The 25,991-nt window shown below is 41.1% G+C and overlaps 1 protein-coding gene across 5 annotated transcripts in view; it reads left to right on the top strand.

Moving 5' to 3' along the window:
• Prune2 (prune homolog 2 with BCH domain) overlaps window positions 1-25,991 on the top strand; it is a 263,017-nt gene that overhangs the window by 30,115 nt on the left and 206,911 nt on the right. For all 5 annotated transcript variants that reach the window (XM_036206923.1, XM_036206929.1, XM_036206933.1 and 2 more), the window contains exons 2-4: window positions 16,104-16,208; window positions 19,820-20,022; window positions 23,591-23,754. In XM_036206923.1, coding sequence (XP_036062816.1) covers window positions 16,104-16,208; window positions 19,820-20,022; window positions 23,591-23,754 — 472 coding nt within the window. The remainder of the gene's footprint in view (window positions 1-16,103; window positions 16,209-19,819; window positions 20,023-23,590; window positions 23,755-25,991) is intronic.

The raw sequence follows: 25,991 nt of genomic DNA on the forward strand, positions 1-25,991 counted from the left end.
CACTCATGTGTATGCATATATGGTCACATGTTTTTTGTCCATTCATTCGTTGGTGGACAATGAGGTTGATTCTATTTCTTGGTTATTGTGCCCAGGTTATCTCTTTTCTCTGCTGACTTAGATCTGACTTAGATTCCTTTCCATACATAGCCAGGAGTGGTATGGCCAGACCATAATACAGTTCTAGCTTTCGTTTTTTGATGAACTGTATTGTCATTCACGGTATCTGCACTAACTTACATTCCCACCATCAATGCTCTCAGGGCTTTCTTCTCAGCCCTCCCTCACCAGCATTTGTTAATTTTTTCACAGCTGATTGGACTGGGATGAAATGGAATCTCAAGTGTTTTTGATCTGCATTTGACTGATGGCTAAGCGTATTGACCACTGTTTATATAACATTTATTACTCAATTGTATTTCTTTACAAATATATGAAAAATGTCCTCTTTTAGTATTTCATGTATTCTCTAGGGCATTGTTCAGGGCTGCCGTTTCTAGGACTATTGTAACTATGTTTGGGCCATCTTATTAGAATTTATTTGTCCGGGTCCCTTAGATGTTAATTCTAAGTTGACTGATAATGGCAAATGAAGCTGCAGCAATCAGATGAAAAATGTTGACTGTTAGGCTGATCTGTGAATGGATTACAGATTTTTGTTTTTAAGTTTTCTGGTTTATTTACTTTTTAGTCTCAGGGAAACTTAGTAATACTGTCTAAATTTTTAACTCAGAGGCTGTCAAAATCAGTCCTCTGATTGGTTCTTCTGAATGAGCTGCATATCTCCTGTCAGTGGCAATCAGCATCACTCTCGGCCCACTCAGGCATCACATACCCTGTGTGCCTTCTCCTTGTGCCCTTTTAAGTGCATTCACTGGGAACCACGTGCATTTCAGAAAATACTGTTACTGTTATTTTTCTATTGCACCAGTGGAGAAAAATGAAGACCTAGCCTGATCAAATATTTGCCTTAATAATTATATTTATGATATTTAACATGACTGGAATCTCATGTGACTCTCTAGTGACTGTGACCCCCTCCCATTTAAGAGTAATAGCACCACCACCCAGACAGAGGCTTGAAGCGCTGCCATTGCCTTTTGGTGTGGATAATTAAGATAGCATTTATTTGTACTAATAATTCAGTATTATATCTCACTAATAGATGTACTGAGCAAGCACTGAAGTGACAAGATAAGTTGCCCTGTTTTGTTCCATATGTCTGTGTTCTAAGTATCCCATAGTTTTAATTGGTTCCCTGCAGAATAACATTTACAAGCATATGGTTTGGAAAATGCTGACTGCTTTTGTTATCATGCATTTTAGTATTTGTGCTAGCCTGGTTTACTTAGTCCTTATATGTGATTATGGGGTTATTTAATGCACTTCATGATGTCTTTCTTCTTAACCTGCTTACTGGGTGCTAAATGCCACCTATATGGCCTGTACAGGAGGCCGTTCATGCTTGGGCAGAGAACAGATTTGAAGGACTTTGTCATGGGTCTGTGCAGAAAGATTCCCCTCTCTCTTTCTTGTCTCCTGTGTGGATTTCTGAGGCACCATGAGGCTGCGTTCAATTATGCTTGAGAGAGGCGGGTTCGCCACTGGGAACCCAAAAGAGCCGGGAGGCACAGTTGAGCTTTCTGGCGCCTTGTTTGGGAGATTTAGCAGCGATTCCTTGAAAAGGAATTACAGATGTGAAATTAGATTCAGGGATTGGAGACGGGACCAGCTGTATTTTGGATATTAGTGTTTTGTCTGTGGCTGTTTTCCTCAGGACTATGGCAGAGTACAACTGAATTATTCATGTCTCTGAGATTGTGTGCAAAGCTTCTTTTAAAGACTTTTATTTTGGAAACTTAAAACATATACAAAAATGGAAAGAATTGCACCATGAATCTGTGGTGGACCTCTGCTTTGGTATTCTAAGTCTCAGGACTGCTGTAACAAACTGCAAAACCTGGGTGGCTTAACAAAAGACATGTATTGTCTCACAGTTCTGGAGGGTAGAAGTTGAAGATGTGGATTCCTCAGGAGGTGCCAAGAAAGAAAGACTCCAGGCCCCTCACCTAACAGATGGTGGGCCCAGCATCCCCAGGCTTGAGATGGCTTCTTCCTGTGTCTTCCTTCTGTTAGTATCTGTGTTCAAATTTCTCCTTTTATTAGCACATGCCATATTGGACTAGGCTCTATCAAATGACATCATCCCTTTCCGTGTGAATGGTACCCTCCAGAGTTGTGTGAGAGTGGGTACTCTCTGCTCTCATTGTGGTTAAAAACTAGTACTCAGCTAAAAAAAACAAAAACAAAACAAACAAACAAACAAACAAAAAACCAAAAAACCGAAACAAAACAAAAACCAAAAACAAACTAGTCTCTTGTATTTCTCTCTTCAGTTCTCTGAAATTTGTCAGTCCTGCAGAGGTCCCAAGCTCTTCTCCCAACCACTGCATCTATAAACCACCCACAAAGGGTTGCTGTTCTGTTTTGTTAGTTTAAAACATCATTTCCCCTCCTTTCTGTTCTCAAGAGTGAATTAAATTATTAATAAATTAAAAAGCCACTCCTCAACACAAACACATATCTAAGAGTCTGACTCTTTAGTTCTTGCTGGCTTGTTTGGTTGATTGGAGTTGGGTTTTTGGTTTTTGATTTTGGGCTGTGTGATTATTAGGCAAACACCATACTACTGATATGTAATCCCAGCCCTCTGTTTTCTTTTGATGAAAATTATACTCAATGTAACCTATAGTGTCTTAGTTGTCACTGGCTTCTAAAAAGCAAACAAGAGAAACAACTTGGGAGAGGATCTTAGGGCTTTGGCCTGTTCCAGAGAATAAACAGAGCTTCTGAAATCAGATCAGGGGCCATTGATGTTATGAGTCTTCTGCGTCCTTTAGCTGTGCTCTTCCATTCTTACTCAGAGGGGAGCCACAAGCTTCCCTGGGTTGCTGTCCTTTTCTGCCCAGGGAAGGACTTGGACCTTGCACCAGCTGCAAAGGGATGCAAGTCACTTGGTAATGATCCCCCAGGCTGGCATCTTTAAAGAAGACCCTGCAGCATCAAGAAACTAAGCAAAATGGCTAGTTGATTTTGAGTCTTTAATTCAGAGCCTAAAAATTTTCATGATTGAGCATAGCTATTAGAGCAAATGGATAAAGATTTATTCTACAAGATGAGTAAAACATCTTAAAAAACTGATTATCATCTATTTTATAAGGCTTACCCTGGAGAAAGATTTTATGACGTGTTGGAGTTTCTATGACATTTAAAAATCCTTCTCAGTTTTAAATTTCTGAATATGCCTTCTTATTGAAAGCCCAATAAAGCAAAAAATAAAAATTTCTCTGTTATACATTTTTCCTCTTTTTCTCCTTTCTTTTAGGTGATTAGTTTTTAACATCAAGACTGAAAAATGTGTTGGGAGAGTTGGGTCTTAAAGATGTTCTCCATTATCTGTTCAGTTAATTATCCCATCAAAATTACAAAAAAAATGCAAATGGTTAGTGTTCAAACACCAGTTGTGGGAGGCTGGAGATATAAATTGGCAGTAAAAAGCACCCTGCTCTAACAGAAGACTGAGCTCTTTTCCTGCATCCACACCGGACAGCTTACAAATCACCTGTAACTCCAGCACCAGGAACTTACCTCTGGCCTCAATGACACCAGCACTCATATGCATGACCTCCTCCCCTAACATAATTAAAGAGTAAAAATATATTTTAAAAACCAAACCAAACCAAAACAACAACAACAACAAAAACCCAAAAAACAAAACCATGCCAACTGTGGAGCTCTGTTTGCAGACTCCAAACAGTTCTCCCAAAGTACAATAAAGTAGCTGTTTGTTTCTTGAAGCCATAAAGTCCTATTATCTCATGCTAGAAAGGATATGATACATAGAAAACTTGAGAGTCTGTGGTGTAGGATGAGTTTTCCTGTCCTAACCTCTTGCTCCCAAATAACTGGCAGCTGCTTCTCAAATAACTGACTTGAGACTTAAAATAAATTATAAGTGCTCAGATAGCTCAGGCTTGTTACTACTAAATGCCTACATTTGAATTAACCCATATTTCTTATCTATGGTTTGTCTTGGTGGCTGGCTGGTACCTCTCTGACTCTGTTCTTCTTCCCATCATTCTCCTAGTTTGGTTGTCCCACCTATAATTCTGCCTGGCTACCAGCCAATCAGTTTTTTATTAAGTCAATCTGAGTGGCAAATCTTCACAGTGTACAAAAGGATTATTTTAGAGCACTGTGGTGAATACTTATCCCTACTAGAATGTGGAGCCAGTTAATGCTAACATCCTTATACTTTTCAAATATCAATGGGGGCCCTGGGGATGAAACTTAGATGTAGAATGCTTGCCTAGCATGAGTGAATCCCTATGTTTGATAGCCTGTATAACAAAAACTGGGTGTGGTGGTGCATGCCTGTAATCCCAACACTGAGGAGGTGGAGGCAGGAAGTTGAGAAGTTCAAGGTCATCTTCAGGTACATAATGAGTTGGTGCCTGGATGGGATACATAAGATCCTACCTAAAAAACTAGCTAACCAACCCCCATCACCAAAACAAATGAGTAAATAAATTATCAGTGGGATAATACAGAATTTACATATACTTATTTCTAATTTCTATAAATGTTTTCTTTTTATATCCATATCTCCCTACAGTGTTCAATGTTATAAAACATGAATTGCAATAAGCCTTTACTGCATATCTACCTACTGTGTGTTAGGTACTATTTAGTTGCTTTTTTTTTTTTTTTTTTTGGCTTGTAAGAATCATATACTTGACATTATATGTGTTTTGTGTGTGTATGTGTATATACAGAGAGCGAATGAACACTGAGGTCACCTGGAAGGTGAGAGTCCTTCTGTCATTGAAAAACACACAGTGTAATAAATAATGGCATCATTAAAAACTGTCATCTTTGCAAAGTACAGTAATTGCTCTGCATATCCCTTGCACATGTCCCTGTGAACCTGCTGGAGTGCGCCACGCTCGAAAATTCTTCTCCTCCTGTCTGCTTCTAGCCCCGTGTCTGTTCATTACTGTCATGTCTGAGTGGATTTTTGATGCACCAGGTGTGTGGTGTCACAGGCCTGATGTCTGTTCTGAATACAGACAAACACTCTCGAGTATTAAAGCAATAGATCTTCCTATGACAATGAGCTGAGTGTAGAAGGCAAAGCTTCTGGGAGAAGCCTTCCGAGCGTGTCTCCACTTGTTCGTGGGCGGGGACAAGACCTGACTAATTAGCTCCAGCCTTTCCAAGCCAAAGAACAGAAATAATTAAAGGAACTGCAGCAACCTGTGCCATGTAGTGCGTGTCACAGGAGGGGTGACATGTCTGCAGATCTGGGTCTGGACCCCAGCTTATGGAAGATACTTCTGGAAACATGGTGAAAATGGCAGAAGACATTTTGCAAGAGAATCCATTGCAGGAAAATGAAAATATTTATAAATAACATATTCTCTCTTCTTTTTTTCTTTTTTGGCATTTCTGGGACTGGAATCCAGAGCCTTGAACATGCTAGATGGGGCCTCTGGTACCAGCTATAGCTAGACTTTCCTTTCTTTTCATCCTCTTTACCTTTTAGTCGTAATGTCATAGAATTTTTTTTCTTAAGTTCTTAGACATATACTAGCAGCGAGGAGTAGGAGAATGCTGTATGTCTGTCTTCTACCTTCAAAAATTACCAATATTATTATGGGAATGTCTCAGTTTGAAGAACTGACTTTTTTTAAAAAAGTATTTGTATGTTGTATTATTGCCTGAACGAAGTTATTTGAGTTTTACAACACATTTCCTACATTTTGCTAACTACATTGTTTAACTAACTGTAAAATCTCATCAAAAGCACCATACGAAGCACTGTAATTTCTTAGATGTCCCCAGCACATGTAAAATCCTGGCCCGGGGGTAGAAATCCCAGAATCTCTCCTGGTCATGACAGTAGAGTCTCTTTGAGTCTTGAATCATTCAAACTAGAACTGTAGAAGTCGTTGACAATGGATGTGAGGAGCAGATGAAGTCCTAAGCACATGTGGATTATTAACATGACCACAATCACATCAAGGATCCCAGGGCCTCAGACCCGTGAGAATGGTACAGCCTAGTCTAAGCAGCTAAAACTAGCATATGTGAAAACTATCAATGCACCTATCTCCTCTTGGATGACTATAACCAGTTACTGCTGTCCTACAGAGAGTAGTTAACACACCTCCTTGTCCAGCTGTGTACATATACCCACCTCCTTGCTCAGCGGTATATAATAAATTCACCGCATTTCCAGCCCACTGGTGCGTCTCCATTAGAGCACATGGTCCACCCCATCCCCAGTTTTCTGTGTGTGTGTGTGTCTGTGGGTCTGTTCTTTCTTCATTCCCTCCCTGTCTCAGTCACATCAAATCAAAGCTGTGCAAATAGAAGCAACTGGACACTCACGAGTCATTCTTTCTGTACATGTTATTTCAGTTTTATTCAGGTAGTACTAAATAGCATCATAAGGCACATTTAAAACTCCTCTAAAGTCAGTTTTTTGGTTTTTTTTTTTTTTTTTTTTTTTTTTTTTGCCAGAGCTGGGGACTGAACCCAGGGCCTTGCGCTTGCTAGGCAAGTGCTCTACCACTGAGCTAAATCCCCAACTCCCAGAATATTTAACAGGCTGTAATGACCCTGAGTTTGTGTTATTTCTTCCATTACACTGTGGGACACAGACAACCTCACATGGGAAAACGCTGAAGGATTCCAACTTGGTGAATCCTAAAGCCTCTTCTAACTCTAAACTTCAGCAGATTGCAGTGTTATGACTAGCAACTCTTTCTCAAGTTGTACTTGGTTTGAAGCAATTCAGCAGTTCCTTTACTAAACTGACTTCAGATACATTCTGCAACTGATAGGGGTCATGTGCTCTTAAGGAGCTTATTACAGCTTCTTTTTGAGGCCGTGGCTCCCAGGCCTGCTTCTCGTGAGAAGTAGTTTTGATTTCTTGCAGACATGATGGGGAGCCATTTTACCACTTGCCTTGGTCTCTCCTTTGACCTCCATGACCGCGAATGAGGTTGGCTACCTACTCAGGTACATTCTTTTCTATTAGTGACCTAGCCACCTCTGTTACCTAGTATTCCCTTGTGTTGCTTGACCTCTTGAAGCCTCAGCATGTAGAAGCTCTTTGGACGGTTCAAATGTTGTCCCACCAACGGGAAGACTGTGAGGATTCTGTGCAGTCTCCTCCACAGTTTATTGTTTATCATTCCTCTTTTGGTTCTGTCGTCTATCAAAATTTATCTGTGTCTAAAAACATTTCATAGTCATATAGCCACCATCTTAGACTGCACAGTAAGTTGCTTTACCATTGAGAAGAGTCGAGGCATTTCATTTAAGGCCTTGCAGATCTCTGCTGCTCTCCAGTCAAGTGTGGAGCATGTAGTTGAAAACTTGTCTAGGAGTAGAGTGGGTTGACTAGAGAAAAGAGGGCACAGAGAATGGCTGCGTTTTAGAGCTAAAAACAATAATGCTCTCTTAAATAATGCATGTGTACTGCGTACCTAATGCAACTTACTGAACAGGTTCTCTCATAGATGCTCAAGGCCCGAGGACAAAGGAGAGTCTTCCAGACATTACCAAAGTGCAGCATGTTAATGTTTTAGTAGTTTCTTCATCAATGAAAGTGGGATAAAGAGCATAAAAGTATGCAGGCAATGTTGTGGGGCCCATAAAAAGAAAAGGAGAAGGCACTTGTCTTCCAGTCAGGAAAAAGCAATCAAACAACACTGCAGTGTTATTTTACCTGCTAATGGAATTGCTTGAATGTGTGTTTGAAGATTTAACAATTCAGTATTTCTGTCAGCGGAAATGAAAATCTGTTCAACCATTCTGGGGAGTGTTAAAATACTACTTTCTTTGACCTAGAAATTTAAAGCCTGGGAAATTATTCTAAAAAAATATTTAGGAATTCATGCAGACACATTCTCTCCCAAATATTCACTGCAGAAGGTTTAATTGTTTCCAAAAGTTTAAAAAGTCTCTAACAGTAGATTTGAGTATATTAATTATAAGGAGCCATATTAAAGAACACCATTAAATGTACCAAGTAACAGCTGGGGACTGCACAAGCAAGCAAATACAAACTACTTCTGGCCATTGCAACATCTATATCCTAGAATTTTCAGTGAACAGAGAGCCTTGTTGAATTTCAAAAGAGAGAATGCATCATATATAGCAGGAGAGAGTACTCACAAAAGCATGGGAAAAGAATATTACAAGGAGTACACTAAATGTTCATAGCAATGGATTTAATTTGGGGAATTGAGTGTTTTTCCCTTTTGTGACTGTCTGTTTTGCAAATTTTAAAATCAGTAACTGCTATGTAAACCTCAAGAGGCATGGGTGCATGCCAGATATAGGGGCCATTCTATTGCACTTAGTCTTGGAAATCCTCATATTGCCTTTGATGTGAATGGGTTGGCAACAGAATCTGTACCAAATGCTGTCTCCCAGAGAGTATGAATGCCTTTCCTGTGGAGGGCTGAGCACAGAAAGGAGACACAAGACGGGTTAGAGCTGAGGAGTAAGATTAAGGACCCAGGTTCACTTCCATCACCATGAAAAAGACGACAGCCCCCGAATCTTGAAAGGGAAAGTTGAGGGGATTTTCAAGACTTGTAAAATTGCAGAGGGCCAACTCCAGGATGCACTGTCTATTTACATGAGAAGGGACCAGTCGACCACAGACAGAAGCACTTCGAAAGCAGACAGCTAAGAAATTAAAACCCTCAGGAAACTGTCAGATGACTCCCTTGTGGACGCTTCAGTGAAGGTGAGGATTTAGGGGTGCAGGTCTAATGTTTCAAAATTCAAGTTATAGAGGAAACATAATAGGACTGCTTTCAAAACACCTCTGAACAATATATGTGTACACACACACACACACACATACACCATCATCACCATTATCATCATCATCATCCTCATCCTCATCCTCATCATTAAAGTGAACTATGCAGAAAAAGTGTACATAATGATATTTGAGGTCACTCCATCTGAGGATATTCTGTTTTCAAGATTGGCAGTACACAGGTTGACAAAGGGTAGATTCACCTCAGAAGGGAAGAATGGTAGTACAAAATACACAGACTACAGGCTCCCTCAAGTGAGCCGGTGACCCACAGCTCATCTAAGGTCCTCAGGCAGTACTTGGGATTGGCTCCCCACCACCTACTCACAACAAAAAGCCTCTTGTATATCAAAGCAAAAAAGAGGTTCAGGTCTACCTGACCACAGCTATTCACAATTGAATGTGTTTAAACTGGTCCCCATTCCCCAGTTTTCTCAAATAGAAGATGTTGAAGAAAGGCATCCTCCAGCGTGGCAAGAAGAAGCCAGAGAGAAAATACTGAGCTTGATTGGGGAGGACAGTGGTGCTAATAAAAGAAAGGCTCCAGCATGCCCCAAATTCACCTCAGTTGCTGAAGGACTTGGGGGTGGGAATACTAAGGAGAGGGGGAGTAGTAGTGATTGAGAGGAGAGGCTACTGGCAACCTAAATTGATCTGAATTGACTGTTTTGGTTTTATCAGGCAATTATATTACCTCATGATCCTTTTCAGTCTCAACCACTGAAAGCCCTTTGTCCTTTCCTAATTAGGTCACCAATTAAATTATGACATTTATGAGAAAACTGAATATAATATGCTTGTGTCCTGTACTTGCAGGTTCTGGTGAATGCTTTTGTACACCCACAACCTGAGGTGTCTGTACTTCCAAGAAGAAACCAACTATGATCTCTTAGTCTCTCATTACTTTTTATTTTATTTTTTGGAATTTATTCTGAAGTTGATTTTTTTTTTGAGACAATCAATTAGTTACTTTTTTCCATTGCCCATGACAAAGTACCTGGTAAGAATAACTAGAAGAAAGGGCAGTTTCTCTGACTGACAGCTTGAGGGTACCAGGCAGTTTCTCTGACTGACAGCTTGAGGCGACCCTCCATCATGACAGAGAAGGTATGATAACAGAGCAGGAGACAGCTGCTCACATGGTGTTCGCACTCAGGATGGATGCTGGTGTTCAGGTCTCCTCTTATTATTCAGTGCAGGACCCCGGCCCATGGATTGGTGTTGGCCTCATTCACAGACAGTCTTTGCTTTTTAGTTGCACTTTTCTCGGAATACCCCAATAGACCCACCCAGAAGTGTTTCCATGGCAATTCTAAACCTAGTTTAGTTTGACAATGACTAACCATTGTAGAACGATTCTCACTATAAAACAGCACAGCTTCCAAGTTGTGATTCTCCTGCCTCAGTCTCCCAAGTTCCTAGCATTACAAGTGTGTGCCACTATGCCAGGAATTAGTAATTTTTTATTATTTGAACCCAGACTAGGCAGCCAGTGAGCCAGAGATTCTATTTAGCAATATAATATTTTAAAAATTATTTTTAGATTTATTTTATTTTGTGTGTATGAGTATTTTGCTTGATGTACCATGTGCATGTCTGGTACCCTTGGAGGTCTGAAGAAGGTGTTGTATCCCCTGGAATTACCAATGGTTGTGAGCCAACATGTGGATGCTGGGAACCAAACCTGGGTCCTCTGCAAGAGCAACAAGTGCTCTTAACTGCTGAGCCACCTCTCCAGCCCCCATAGAGATTTGTAAAGTCTCCTATGCTGCTTCCAGGAGTTTGTTACTTACACACACACACACACATACACACACACACACACACACACACATACACACACACACACACATTTGTGAAAGGGCTATTTGATGGAAAGTATTTTGTATAAGACTTTGTACTGGAAAAGTTAGAGCAACTTTATTTCAGAAAGGGAGAAATTTAGAACAAGCCAATTTATGCTTATTGGAAGGTTCTGGAAGCCCTATTCTGGTCAGGACCTCTGCTTTCCATGGATGGGTTTAAAAGTGCTGTCTTAACACTTCCTCTAATGTGCAGTGCGGTCTGAGTATGCAAGTATTTTGTCAGCTTTTAAGAAGAGCTGGGAAGTTAACTTCGATAAGAAGTCTCATTTTATTGATACACAAAATTGTAGTTTGAAATTGAAAGCATATTCGAATCGTGATCTGAAATGATGGTGAGTTCAATGTTTTTTATGAATTAATTATGGGAAAGCACTGACAGTGCATTTGGAAGTGCACTTAGATGGTAAAGCTGGCAGTATCCGTTGCATCTGATTGTCACTGTTTTGTCTGTGTGAGGCTTGGGCGTTAACAGTAAGTCTTTGTCTCCAAGATTCCTTAGTGCTTGCTGTAGGGAACATTTCCTCGCCAGAGCTGTTCATTGCTGACTTTACAAGATCCTGTTTAGGAAAGGCATGTACTTGTCAGTTACTGAATATGTTGGACCCTCCTAACCTCAGGACCTTTGTGTATGTTCTTCCCATGGCCTGTGATAACTTCAGGCTCCACATCTTTACTGTAACATTAGATTTTTCAAAGAAACTCACTGTCACATCCTCTTAACCTCCATGGTGTTCTCATTTCTCATTATCTGGTTCATCAGCTCAAATACACTCTGTTCAATGTACCATGGTGTTATTGGATTTTCTTTTACTTTTTTTGTGTGTGTGGGGGGCGCCACCCAGCTACCAAATAAATCACACGAGGAGGCTTATTATTACTTATGAATGCCCAGCCTTAGCTTGGCTTGTTTCTTGCCAGCTTTTCTTAACCTAGATTAACCCTTTTGCCTCTGGACTTTCATCTTTCTCTACTTCTGTATATCTTACTTCCACTCTTACTCTGTGGATGGCTGTGTAGCTGTGTAGCTGGTCTCTGATGTCCTCCTCTCCTTGTTCTCTTCCTCTTTCTTCTCCCAGATTTCTCTTATCTTCTCTGCCTGCCAGCCCCACCTATGTCTCTCTCCTGCCTTGCTATTGGCTGTTCAGCTCTTTATTAGACCCTCAGGTGTTTTAGACAGGCAAAGTAACACAGCTTCACAGAGTTCAACAAATGCAACATGAACAAAAGTAACACATCCTAAAAGAATATTCTACAACACCATTGTTTTTGCAGCTCCTCTCCATTTGACTGGAGGGTGGCAGAGGGAGAAAGTATTGGACCTTAGGCACTACGCCATTAGCTGGGCTGGCAGATGTGTGATGTGTTACTTACTCTCGTTGTTGCTATGACAGAATACCCGACAATAGCAAGCCAAGGAAGGGTCTATTTTATTCAGTTTAAGATAAAGTCCTTCTCAGTGGAGGGATCCCACAGGCAGGAGCTTGAGGCCTAGCTGGCCACCCCAAGTCAGACAGCAGAGAGAGATGGATGCTGGAGCTCAGGTCATTCAGTCTTTATTCGGTCCAGGACCTCCAGACCATGAAACGGTGCAGCCCTCAAACCAATCTATTAATAACAGAAACTCCCAATCAGACCTGTCCAGGGGCTTGTCTCCCAGGTGGTTCTAGATTCTGTCAAGCTGACTGCCATATTAGCCATCTTATGGATGGATGGCAATGGAAGAGATCACGACCATGATATACTGTGACACGGGGCAAAAAGAGTAGCCAGAGAGAGATGAGAGAGCGTGAAAGAAAGGCGTATGACACCATGGGGAGCCCTCGAGTTTCACACCAGGGTCTGCCATGGATCTTGTCTCCAAGAGAATATGGCATTTGTCTCTTTAAATGAAGAAGAAATAGACGATGGTTATGGTAGAAGATTCCTGTCTTGTGAGCACTGGTCGGGTATATGTTGAAGTCACAATCCTCATTTATTTAGCTCCTTTCTTTCCTAAAGTAATAATTGGGGTTGTATCTAGAAATGCATCAACACAGAGATACTGCTATGCCCTGCACATCTTCTTTCATGTAAGTTGAAGATTGAACACAGAGCTATGTTGGGAATGACGAAGCGTAGACAAGGGAGCAGGTAAGTCAGTTCTGTCGATGTTACCAATGTTTGCAGCATCACTGAATTCGGTGTGCACATTTAGCCCCTTCTCTCCTCCCTCGGTGCCATGTACACTCAAGTGGGCACAGAGTCATTAAGGCATTATGAAGTAGTTAGATGTGGCAGGGAGTCAGCTCTCACGATGCCAGGCTGAAGATTCTGGAAACAAACTTGGCCCCATCACACACTCCTCTGACCTGTAAAAAATATTGTTGATCTTTCTACTGCCTGTCTCACAAGATATGGGAGAAGTGAGGTAATGTCTCCTCAGACCTTTGAGCTTCTCGGAAGAGCAGCATTTACAGGAATGTGATATCTTAATACATCTGCTCATGTTGTAATGGGCTGGAATTCTATTTCCCTAAATTTACTTAGGTGCTTCTAGAATATTTGTTGTCTTGACTTTGAAATCTAGACCTGAGCTAAACCCCTCAGAGGATGTTCAGTTCAGTGAGCCAGGTGTACCTTTACAAGGTTAGAAGCTGGAAAAGGGGGATGGGGCGAGAGAGCTAGACTAGGCGGTCATGGAAAGGGAGCTTGTAACCATCTTCAGAGTCTTTATCACACTTTAAGTATGTTGATTTCTTTAATAAATATCAAAGAAATTGAAACTGTGAGTCTGTTTTAATTTAGCAGTATCACGTACCGAGGAAGGCTTATGTAAAATCTCTCTGCCGCTTTTCCCTGTGATGGACTCTACCCAACCTCCTTTCTTCATCTTTTATTGATTCATAAAATCGTATGTGTACAGATACACAAAAGTAGAAGAGAAACTGTCTGGGGAAACAAAGGAGACTAATGGGAAGGGAAAGGACATAAAAAGTGGGAGAGTGGTTGTGGGGATAAATATACTCAAAGCGCATCCACACTTTCATGAACATGGTCTTATGTAATATAGTAAAATAATGCATTTTTTTTTTTTTTACTTCATCTTGGTGCTTGGGTCAAATCCTCATTGTTTAATAATTTGTTTCTGACTCTGATGCCTCCAGTTCTACACAAATAATTATATTAAACATAGAGGTTAGGCAGTGGTAGCACATGCCTTTAATCCTAGCATTTGGGAGGCAGAGATCCATCTGGATCTTTGTGAGTTCAAGGCCACACTGGAAACAGAGTCAAGCATGTTGGCATACACCTTTAATCCCAGGACTTGAGATCTCATGTCTTGCTTGGGAAAGATACATGCCTTTAATCCCAGAAAGTGATGGCAGGAAGCAGAAAGGTACATAAGGTGTGAGGACCAGGAACTAGAGGCTTTTAAGCTTTTAGCAGCAGTTCAGCTGAGATCCATTCAAATGAGGACCCAGAGGCTTTCAGTTTGAGGAAACAGGATTGGCTGAGAAGTTGGCAAGGTGAGGTTAGCTGTGGCTTGTTCTGCTTCTCTGACTCTTCAGAATTCACCCCAATAGCTGGCACTGAGTTTTTTTTAAATTAATAAGATGTCTCACAAATCTTAAAAGGTCTTATTAGTAAAAACAAACCTGGAGCCAGGTATTGAGGTGAACGCTGAAAGATCAGAGAAACAGAACAAACCACATCCAACCTTACCTTGCCAACTTCTCAGCTGATCTTGTTTCCTCAGACTGAAAGCCTCTGAATCCTCTTCCAAATGGATCTCAGTGGTACTGCTGCTAAAAAGCCTAAAAGTTTAAAAGCTTCAAATTCCTGGTCCTCACAACTTAGTATATCTTTCTGCTTTTTGCTATAACTTCCTGGGATTAAAGGTGTGTATCTTTCCTAAGCAAGACATGAGATTGCAAGTCCTGGGATTAAAGGTGTGTGCCACCATGCCTGGCTTCTTTGTCTATCTAGTGGCTGTTCTGTTCTTTGACCCCAGATAAGTTTATTGGGGTGCACAATATATTAACCACAATAAGACCATTTAAGAATTGTCAAGTTTATTCACAAGATACCTGCTAGGTTATTGAGTGTATTTTAATTTTGTTTTTCATGTTCATGAAGGAATCATAAGTGTTTGCTGTTGAGCAGTCATGACTAGTCCTGCTGTTTGGAGCAATTTTACAGTATGTGGGTGTCTAGTCAGTCTTAAACAGGGAGATGAAAATAAGTGATGAGAATCGAGATAAGGAAACACAGCTACTGCTGCTGCCTTCCTGGAAAGACGCTGTTGACAGTCAGCATGGTGGAGCATGCTGTGATCCCAGCATCGGGATGCAGGAAGATCGGAGGTTCTGCTCTCAGCAACAGAGTGTGGCTGAAGCCAGCCTGCGTTACATGAGGCCCTTTCTCAAAAGAAAGAAAGGGAAAGATACAAATTTATTTTATAATTTTGTGTGTGTGTGTGTGTGTGTGTGTGTGTGTGTGTGTGTCAGGCAATTTGCTATGGTGTTTTCTAGTACTTAGTTTTTGAATGTTTCAAAGAAATGTCAGGCTTCTTTAAAAGAATTTAAATAACTATTGAGTAAACCTCAAAAACCGAAAAACATACAAACAAACAAACAAAAAGTACACTAGAGAGGTGAATGTGCACATTTTTAAAGAAGCAATGGATACAAATTTGAGTTTTAGACCAATGATGTAAATTACAGCTCCCTTTCTGAATGAGAAAAAATGTTTCATTAGCTAAAAAATAGAACAATATGGGGAGAATATCTTCCACATCCAAGACAGAATGTGAAAAAACGAAGCCTTTCCAGATAGAATGTTTGACTACATGGTGTGGGAGGGATGGGAGAAAAGGTTACATTGTTTCCTGAACTAAGAAACACATCTTACATCGGGAGACAATCATAGCCCTCCTGGGAGCTGACAGTCACAGCAAAATGGCCTCTTACTAAGAAAATGGTGCCTCGGAAATAAAGTTCAAAGGAAGTTCATTTGTAGGTAGTCTTATATTTTTGGGGTGTGTGTGTGTGAGTGTGTGTGTGTGTGTGTGTGTGTGTGCATTGCACCTGTGTGTGATACATGTGTGTTTATATGTGCAGATGCACCTCCCTGAGTGGGTGGAAGCCCCATAGGTAGCCTTAAGAAAGGTAGATTATTTTCTTCTTGGCCATGTTAAACATAATACACAGTTTTAATATAATTTTATAGTAAATTTGTTATTTTCTGCCATTGTATATGAATATAGACAAGCACACTTTAAGAAATTGAAAATTTTCCACTTTATATTGGTTGAAAGTAAGTAAAAGTGTAATTTTTCTTTTTATTGGTTGCAGGATCGAAGTAAACGATTGGAGAAGGTCCATGCAGTTATTGGACCTAAGTCATGTGACCTGGATTCTCTCATTTCTGCCTTCACATATGCGTATTTTCTGGACAAGGTGAGGGGAAACGGACTATATCCTCTGTGTCTGAACTGTGTATCTTTTAAGAATAAATATAGGGAAATGAAGCCACTAACTTGGTTCTTCATGTTCGGGTATGTTGTTGCAGAGACTGAATATTAAAATCTAGTAAGCAACAGGCATTTACTGAGTACCTCCTGGGTGTTAAACCTTGTTCTGCTTATGTCTTGCTGGTTTCTTCTCAAAACCATTTCAGACAACATATTAAAACACGTTTGCAGTAGCTGATTGTATTTAATGAGAATTTAGAGGAGTAATAAAAAGCAGGACTCAGGACCCCTTTCTTTCCTTTGTCATGTACTATGTGACTGTGCCTTTGGGGATAGAAAGATGTGTGGAATAACTCATGAACAGCATATGAAGCACAGAACTCTGGCCGGGGACTCAGAAACAGGGCATGGTGTGTCCAATCCAGGTTCTGGAAGTCTCAGTTGTTGCCTTTATCCCTGCTGCTAATGTCCTTTGAGGGTGAAGCTTCTTACTCTGTAAAACACAGACTCACCCACAGGACTGGAAAGGCCTTTTTAACAAATCATGTTCAAACTTCCCATATATAAACCCCAACAGCCCACAATAATGAGCTTCATTGCCTGAAAACCTTCAAATGTATGTTCCGAATGTTTGGGTACTAGTTCCAGAAGGCTCGTGGAATTTTTAATTTTCCAGAGTCTGGTTTATTTTATTTCAACTTTGTTTGGATCTGGATCCCCTGATACTATGCATAGCTGATCTGGAGTGATTTAAATTCACATGAAACCCAGTCTTCCAGAATGAGCTGTGGGTGGCAAGCACTGCTTTAGGGCAGCTGAGGAAAATGATGGGTAAAGTATTCTCATCTCTACATGTGGGCTCTACATCAAATTTATCTTACAAGTTGTTGAAGTTTGCAAGGAAGAGTAATTGGCAGGAGAAGATGAATGTGTCTGAGCTGAGATGTGTGTATTAAGCAATCCTTGTTATTCTCGGCTGCTCATCCAGAGAACACTTGACTGAGCTGGATTGACTCTAAGGCTACCAGCGCTATGCAGTTTAAAGAAAGTATATAATAGTAATAACATCACCAACTATAGTTATAGTGTCATCAGTGCGGATATGTCCTGCAAAAAAAGAGGTAGGGAAATTGTGAGTAATAAAAGATAGATGATCAATGGGTAGACAGATCAATGAACAGAGACTTATATAGACTCTCCTTTCCTTTTTGGAGACTTTTAACTAAGGATAGAAACAAATATGGCATTGCTAAAGGATCATGTATTAGGGATTTTGTTGTTTCCCTGTGTCTTGGTTGGGTTTTTGTTTGTTTGTTGCTTGGTTGGTTTTGTCAGCTTGATACAAGCTACAGTTATCTGGGAAGAGTAATATCCATTGAGAAAATGCCTCTCTTCAGATTGCCTGTAAGCAAGGCTATAGGGGATTTTCCTGTTTAGTGATTGATGTGGGAAGGCCCAGCCCACAGGGCAGAGCAGTGCTGCAGCTGAACAGGCGATCCTGAGTTCTGTAAGAAAGCAGGCTGAGCAAGCCAGTAAGCAGCACTCCTCCAGGGCTTCTGCATCAGTTCCTGCCCTGAATTGGGGTGATGGACTGCAAGCTGTAAGATGAAATAAACCCTCTCCCCCCAAGTTGCTCTCTGTTACTGTGTGTTATCACCGTGATAGGAAACCTAACTAAGATACCCTGCCTTTGTCTTCATGGGTAGGTCTGCCTGCCCTTTGTGGGCTGTGCTTCTGTGGAGTTTTCCTGTGAACCGTATTCAGTCTCTCATGGCTCTGTGGCTTTGCATGCATCCTTCACACTCTGGAGAGTAGAACAGAGACCAAACCCCATTCTACAGAAACAGAAAGTGAAGGCTCAGAATGGAGAAGAGCTTTTTCCAATTCATAGAGCAGGAGCTGGGGCTACTGTCTAGTTTTCTGGTCCCACCTCCAGAAAAAGTCCTGCTTGGACAGCTTGAGACATACACTCTGACTCATGTACTGATTCTCCTCTACTGCATTTGCAGGAGTTAGACACAATTGTCAATTAATTAAGAAGAATTCCGTGCTATACATAAATCACTAATGATTATTATGCGACTGTGATTCTGTATTAGCATTACAGTGGAAAGAAAACCCACTTTGGTGGAGATGCTTTTGTGTTTTGTGTACAATAGCAGCGTCTGGTTCATTTATTTAATTCAGTGAATATTTATTAAATGTCTGCTACTGCCTGATTGTTTTATGTCTTGGAACACACAGCAGAACAAAACAATCCTGCCTTTTTAATGTTAGAGGGGAGACAAACACTGGGATGTTGAGCTGTGTAATAAGCACGTGCTGGTGACAGAGCTGTGGTGACTTGAGAATTAGGGCTACTTGCTTATTCAGAAATGAACATCACCAAACCCATGTTCTTCCAGTGGCAGTGAGATTCTCATCGCTATCCCCGTAAAGTAATTTTAAAAATACTTTACTTTAAAATTCTTATAGAAAAAGAAATTTATTGCTAATCTGAAATTCTCTTCCCCCTCCTCCCCATCTGGTCACCACAAATTTTTTTTTATATAAGAGTTTTATGAACATAAGTATGTGATATATATATATAGGAGTTCAGTAGAGATCACAACCTGTTAGTATGTGTGCTAAACCTGACTCCCAAGTGAATAACATTTTTAAAATGTCACAATTGGACTGGAGAGATGGCTCAGCAGTTAAGAGCACTGGCTGCTCTTCCAGAGGACCCAGGTTCAATTTCCAGCACCCACATGGCAGCTCACAACTGTCTAACTCCAGTTCCAGTGGATCCAGCATCCTCACAGACATACATGCAGGCAAAACACCAATGCACATAAAATAAAGTAAATTTTTTAAATGTCACAACCACACATCACAAACCATTCTTTAACATATAGTTTTCCAGATGACCTTGAGAAAATAGAAGATTTAACTATAGTAGACTTGGACTGCTGACTGGACCCAGGTTGCAAGTATTTCATTTCGATGGGGACAGACCTACCTTCTTCTGTCACCTCAGTCTGTCCCAATTATCAATTTTTCTGCCAATTCCATAAGGACATGCATTTGCTACCCATGGTGAGGAGACTCTGTGTGTGTGCATGTATAATGTATATGTCTGCATATTTTCATACAATTTTTTTTTAATTGTGGAGGGTTTGAAGTAAAGCCTACAAGTTTCTAGTAAGGTTACCTGTGAAATTTCAGGTAAAGAAAAAATAAAAGAGGTCGGAAAGCATCATGGCTGGGCTGGTGAAATGGTTCAGCAGGCACACTTACTTGCTGCCAGATCTGACCACCTGTCTGCTTTCCCAGGACCCCTGTGGTGGGAGGCGACAACTGACTCTCTGACCTCCACATGTGTGCTGTGGCATATGCGCACACAGAGAGAAGTCAATACTGTAATAATAATTTAGGAATACAACACCAGGGCCCATTTACTAGTGGAAAGTGCTCTGTAACTGGGCTCGGGGAGATTTGTTTTGAATGTCACATGGTTTAGTTGTGGCCAAAAGATTTATTCTGTCTTTAGCAATTAGCTTCAAGCTGGAGGAAAACTGCTATTTCCAGTGGTTGAATTAACTTCTCTTTTGGTAGGTCAGTCCACCTGGGGTCCTCTGCTTGCCAGTGCTGAATATCCCAAGAACTGAATTCAACTACTTCACAGAGACAAGGTTTATTTTAGAAGAGCTGAATATCTCTGAATCATTCCACATATTCCGAGATGAAATTAACCTGCATCAGCTGAATGATGAAGGAAAGCTGTCCATAACGCTTGTGGGCAGCCACGTCCTGGGGAGGTAAGACCCACTGTGAGGCTCTGTGCATTGTCCTGAGTGAAGGTTTCCCGGTCAGCTGTCACTGTTATTTGTTGGGTCCCGCCCAACCTGTCAAACAGCCCTGAATAGGGAAGTGAGGATTGAGCTCACTAGGAAACCAGCTAGGAAAAACAGAGATAGAAAAGAAAAGAAAGAGACACAGAATAGGTTCCGGAGGGCTCTGAGTCAATACTACGGCAGCCCGGAGTTTATTTCTCACAGCCTTTTTATACCCAATGCAGTGGGTAGGGAAAGACCACCCTCTCACAAAGACATCATGGTTCAAGGAACAAACAAGTGTAAACATCTCGTCTCCTTAATTCTCAAGGTATCTGGTAAGCACCCCTTTGGCTATGCATCCTGTTATCCAGTCTTAAAGAGAAAAGACAAACTTGAACTCTCTGACCTTGAGTCAAGATGGAATCAAGCCACAAATTGGAGTCATTGTGGGCTCCCACAGTTATAATTTTCTCCTTATTATTGTTTAAAAAGCCAAAAAAAGAACTTCGTAGGAAAATGAGTAATGTTTTTCTTTAATGATAAAATTTGGCCTGTGTCAGTTCTCCATTTTTACTTTTTTTGATTTTTGAGATTGCAAATATAGAATCCTCTTGTAAATTTTACCAAAATAGTATTTCCTTACAGTGTCCCAAGAACCTCAAATATTGATGTTGAAAATAAGTAACAAAATTTGAAACCAGATAAAGCAGAAAGGTTCTAAAGAAATCTCATAGAGAAAAGGGGGAAACTGGGAAATGGGCCAATTGGTCACTGGTTTCCCATTTATATGGCAAAAGGACAGGCTTTTGACAGCCCTTGTATTTCAGTTGCCTCACGACATAGACAGGAAATGTAGAGCCCAGTGCCACAGACGGCTTTGCCCAGGGTGCCATGTGCAGTCAGTGCAGAGCTGGGATGAGAGCTTGGCTCACCTGCCTGCTAGCTGGGGCAAGGATCTGAGATAAAGGGAGAGGTAGTAAGACAGAGTCCTACCTACAGGGTATTACAGAGGTGCCTCTGTGATCCACTCTCTACTGCTAGTGAGTGAAGGGACATCTGCTTGAAGTGCTCATTCTTTACAGCTTGCCCATTTGCCTATTGATGACCATCACTAACTTTGACCTTAGAATACTTGAAATAAGTCCTTCCAATTTAATACTTTTTACATGTAACCATTTTCAGGAATGTACTTACATATGAATTAAAGTATGCTGAAGCAGCATCAGTTATACAGGTGGTTTTGAAGTGTTTGGGAAACAGTCTGTGGGCTACTTTCATCCCTATGCTGTTGGTGGCAAATGAAATTCTTTTGAATAGTATTTATCAATCATCTATTGGCAAGTGGCTGGTAGTTTTGACTGACTCCAGTTATCAGATGTATTTACCAGCTTTCTAGCACTATAATGAAGTACCTGGCACAAGCTACAGAGGAAGTAAGAAGAGATTTATCTTTCTCATGGCTTTGGAGAGTCAACTCTCAGATCAAGTCACCAGAGGGGGCTGTGGTGATGTTGGTATATTATCAGCAAGAAGAACAAAACAGTCACACCTTGAACCAGGGAAGAAACTAAAAACTAGAATCACCCAACACCCTGTGAGGGCATGTGTAGCCAGAGTTCTCCTGTGTTCCACCCAGTCCACAGCTGCTCACACCAAAGTAAACACACAGGCTTATATTAATTATAACTGCATGATTATGACTCAAGCTTCTTGCTAGCTAGCTTTTATATCTTAGATTAGCCCATAACTATTAATCTGTATCTCGCCACATGGTCCGTGGCTTTACCTGCGTCCCATTACATCCTTGGGCAGCTGGCTGGCGTCCCTCTCGGCCTTCTTCCTGTCTCTCTCTTTGATTTCCCTCCTGTCTCTAAGCTGCCTTGCTATAGGCCAAACCACTTTATTTATCAACCAATCAGAGCAACACATATTCATGGCTTACAGAAAGACATTCTCCCACCAGGCATGTCTCTGGTGATCTAAGGATTACTTCCGGGGCTCACTTCTTAAAGCCCTCAGCACCGTCCAGTGTCTCCACCATGGGCACTGTCTTGTACACATGAACCTTCGGAGGAAATTCGGTCCCCAAACAACAGACAGCCTGGGTGTGCCTAGTTATTACACACTTGGCTAAAGTTATGTCTAACTTTCTCAGGACAACTCAGGCAACACACATAACTAAAGAGAACACAACACAAGACTTGGGGAAGAATTTTGTCACCACTTAAAAAGGAAAACATTAGGCTTGACATTGAGACTGAGGTTATAAGCTCTGGGCTTGTAGTTGTTTATGAAAAGGAATATTCCACAAAAATAGAGAGCTAACTCCTTTCTCCATTACTTATTTGTTTTGAATAGTCAGAAACAGTGTAGTTTTATCTGCATCTGCCTGCTTTTAAGAAAGTCCACCTCTCTCACATATATGAAGTAAGTGATGGGTGGAGGATGGCCCCGTGACAGAACATTTACCTAGCATGCAAAGGCCCTGAGATTGATCTTCAGCACTCCAAAAATAAAAAAGTACAAACTTTAATTAATTAGTTAATTAACAGTCTGAGTTTAAAAAACGTTGGGTCAAATTATCAGGGGCATAGTGGTATTTTTTCTGAACTTCAGTGACTGTACTGAGCAGGTACTGGAGAGGTTGTCAGCTAAAATCCACCTGCTCCAGTCCCTGGTCACTTAACCATGAACATATTCCTTAGCCCCATTGTGCCTCAGTTTCCCCACTTATGTAAGGATGATCTTACTAGAACCCATCTAATAGGGTCTGAACATAGCTACAGTTTCTGGTCATAAATAGTAGCTACTGTGGAGGTATGAAAATACTTGAGGAATCCTGGGGGCAGTACTGAGTGGAAATGACATATGAAGAGACACAGAATAAGGTCCTGTTCTCTCCTCTGCAGTGAGTTTGTGTGTGTGTGTGTGTGTGTGTGTGTGTGTGTGTGTGTGTGTGTTTGTGTGTGTATGTATGTGTGTGATTGTATGTATATGTGTGAGTGTATGTGTATGTATGTGTGTGTAAGAGAGTGTGTGTGATTGTGTACATGTGTGATTGTGTGTATATGTGTGTATATGTCAGTGTGTGTGTGTGTGTGTGTGTGTGTGTGTGTGTGTGTGTGTGTACACCAGTGCCCATGCAAAGGGGTGCAAACTTACACAGGGCAGAGATCCATGTCAGAAATCTTCCTACCCACCTTACCTTTTGAGGGAAGGCCAATCAGTGAACCCGGTGCTCACTGGTTGGCTAGACTGGCTGACCAGGAAGCCTCACTTGCTCCCCACCCCGACCCCCTTGTGGTGCTGGAGTGACCATAGCAAGGGGCACGTTAGGCTTTTACATGGGTTGTGGAGAATCTCAGGTCCTTATGCTTGCTCTGCAGGCATCTTAGCCAACTCTCCAGGTCCTATTCTTCACAGTCATGAGAATTTATGTTTTAGGCCAATTAGGGGAAATTATTATTCATGTGGGAGTAAAGACTGAATCATCCTCCAAAGTGGGAAAACATGCCTTATCTCTTTCTCTTCCTCTCTGTTTATTTTACAGTGAAGACAGAACTTTGGAGGCCGCAGTTGTCAGAGTTATTAACCCTGGAGAGCAGAGTGATGGTGAACTGGGGATCCCGGAGTCTTCCTCCGCACTGGTACTGAAGGAACTCCTGCGAGAAGCCCCTGAGCTCATCACCCAGCAGCTGGCACATCTTCTCAGAGGTGAGGCCGGCACTGCCGGAGTAAAGCCGGGAGGCTTAATAGGCTGGTTCTGGACCTGCTCATGCAGAAAGAGTGTGATCCATTCTTGGGTTAACAGTCCCTTTAAAGACCCAGGGAAGCTCCATCAGAGAGGCAGGTAGTAAAGAGTTTGTTAAAGAGTAGCATTATGTTGAATATTAAAAATGTGCATTTAGAAATGGGCACAAGGGCCTGTGCTGTCTCACTAGACAAGAATGTTAAATGGGGCTGCTGCATCCTGGTTGGAGAGAGCCCCTCCTCCGGCTGTTAATAGCTTCCAAAGGAGATTCTGGTCTGTGACAGTGTGAGTGTGGAGCAGAATTCCCTGTTCCTCTGGCCTTGGAGTATCCCCCAATACTTATGCATGCTTGGCTTATATAATCCTTCCTGCAAGGCAAAATATTCACCTTTTGTTTCGATATGATGCAGGGTCTCCCGCCTTGATCTTTCAGTTTTTAACGTGGGTCACTGCTGCCTAGTACTATCACAATCAACCCTCCATGTCTCTCCTCACAGTCCATGGTCTCCACCTCATGAACTCAACCAGCCTTGAGCTGAAAATATTCACTTTAAACTGTTTGTATCAACCACAGCAAAGGCATCTTTCATTGTTATTCTCCAAAAACTTCAGAATAACAATTTACGTTGTTTCCCCTCTGTACTAAGTAAGGCAAGGGGCTATACTAAGTGTTATAAGTATACTAAGTATTGTAAGTGATATTTAGTATTGTAAGGTATATGAAATATATCTGAGGATTTGACAGGATGCAGACAAATACTGCATCATCTTACACATGGGTCTTAGACACCTACAAATTTTGTTATCCACGTGAATCCTGGATTCAGCTTCCTACAGATGCTGGGGGATTACCATATGCTACTATTCGCTGGAGCCCACTGCTTTTGACAAATGGTTTTCACCTTAAAAAGTGCCCATCAGCTTTGGCACCACAAAATGAGCATTCCGATTCTTTTGCATATGAGACATGCAAAAATATTTTTGTTTTTGCATAAAGCTTTCTTTTCTTTCTGCAATTCACTTTAGACCCACTGGGCACAAATCATCCTCAAAATGTTTACTACAGGAGAGTCAGTCAGGAGACAGTCCGAAGGGACAGAAACTGGGGAGGCTGAGGACAGGCTGGCTCAATGCTTCCTAGGACTTTCCTTTTTCTGCCTCATTCTCTACCACAATCTAGGGGGGAAAGTCCATGAGTTATACCATTCCTCTAAAAGTCTCAGCACTAATGGCCCCAGGAAACTGGTCATAAATATTGTATTGACAATGGATGTCTGTAACAATGCTGTCATTGAAATGGTACCTTCCACTAACCTAAGAAATTGTCATCATTTTTCTTTGTGTAAGGCAGACAAAAAATAAGGAATCTCAGTTCAGGGAAAGTTGTCCAGCAATTCAAACATGTTGTTCAGGTAAGCACTAGAGAGCATGTTGTTTATGTATCTTAGAAACTGAGCAGTTTGTAATTTTAAAAGTCCAGGGCACATTATTTAGTGGGAAGACATAGTCAACACACAACTCACCATCATGGGGTTTACAAACAGTAAAATAACATGAAACTGTAATATATCAGTACAGTGATGTAGCTTGCTTACACTGCTGCTACTGTTAATGATGATGACTATGATGATGGTGATGATGATGGTGGTGGTAGTGATGATGATGGTGATAGTGTTCAGATTTGGAGAACTAAAAGGGACTACTTGTCTCTTCTAGTTGTCCCTTCAGAATGTTGAGTAGAAACCTGTGGTCATGGTGTGTGTGTGTGCTGTCTGTGTGCATGTATGCGGAGATGAGGTGGAACATTTCTGAAGAAAGAAGGAAGTAAAGGATGGTGAACCAGATAGCCTACCTTTGAAGAGGTGCTTCAGATGTTCAGGGTCTGTCTTCAGAGTTTTACAACTTTACTCATATTTTAGAGCAATAGATGAATTTTGTAAAGCTCTCAAATCTTTAGTTATGTAAGAAGGAAGTTGAGTCAAGGTTTGCTCTGTTCACTGAAGTCAAACTTAGATTTTAGAGTTCTCCAATCATATGTAGGATCAAGTGTAAAGGACATGTTTTCTGTCTTCCTCTAAGCCATGTTAGCATCCTTTAATTCTCAACAGGAACTGTAATCTTTCCAAACAGTCTTGTCAGCAGCTGTGAAGTTACTTTGAGGTGAACTTGACACATTTCTTTTAGACATGTTATCTATGCA

This window comes from Onychomys torridus, chromosome 1 (genome assembly GCF_903995425.1).
Source record: "Onychomys torridus chromosome 1, mOncTor1.1, whole genome shotgun sequence".
Taxonomy (NCBI): Eukaryota; Metazoa; Chordata; class Mammalia; order Rodentia; family Cricetidae; genus Onychomys; species Onychomys torridus.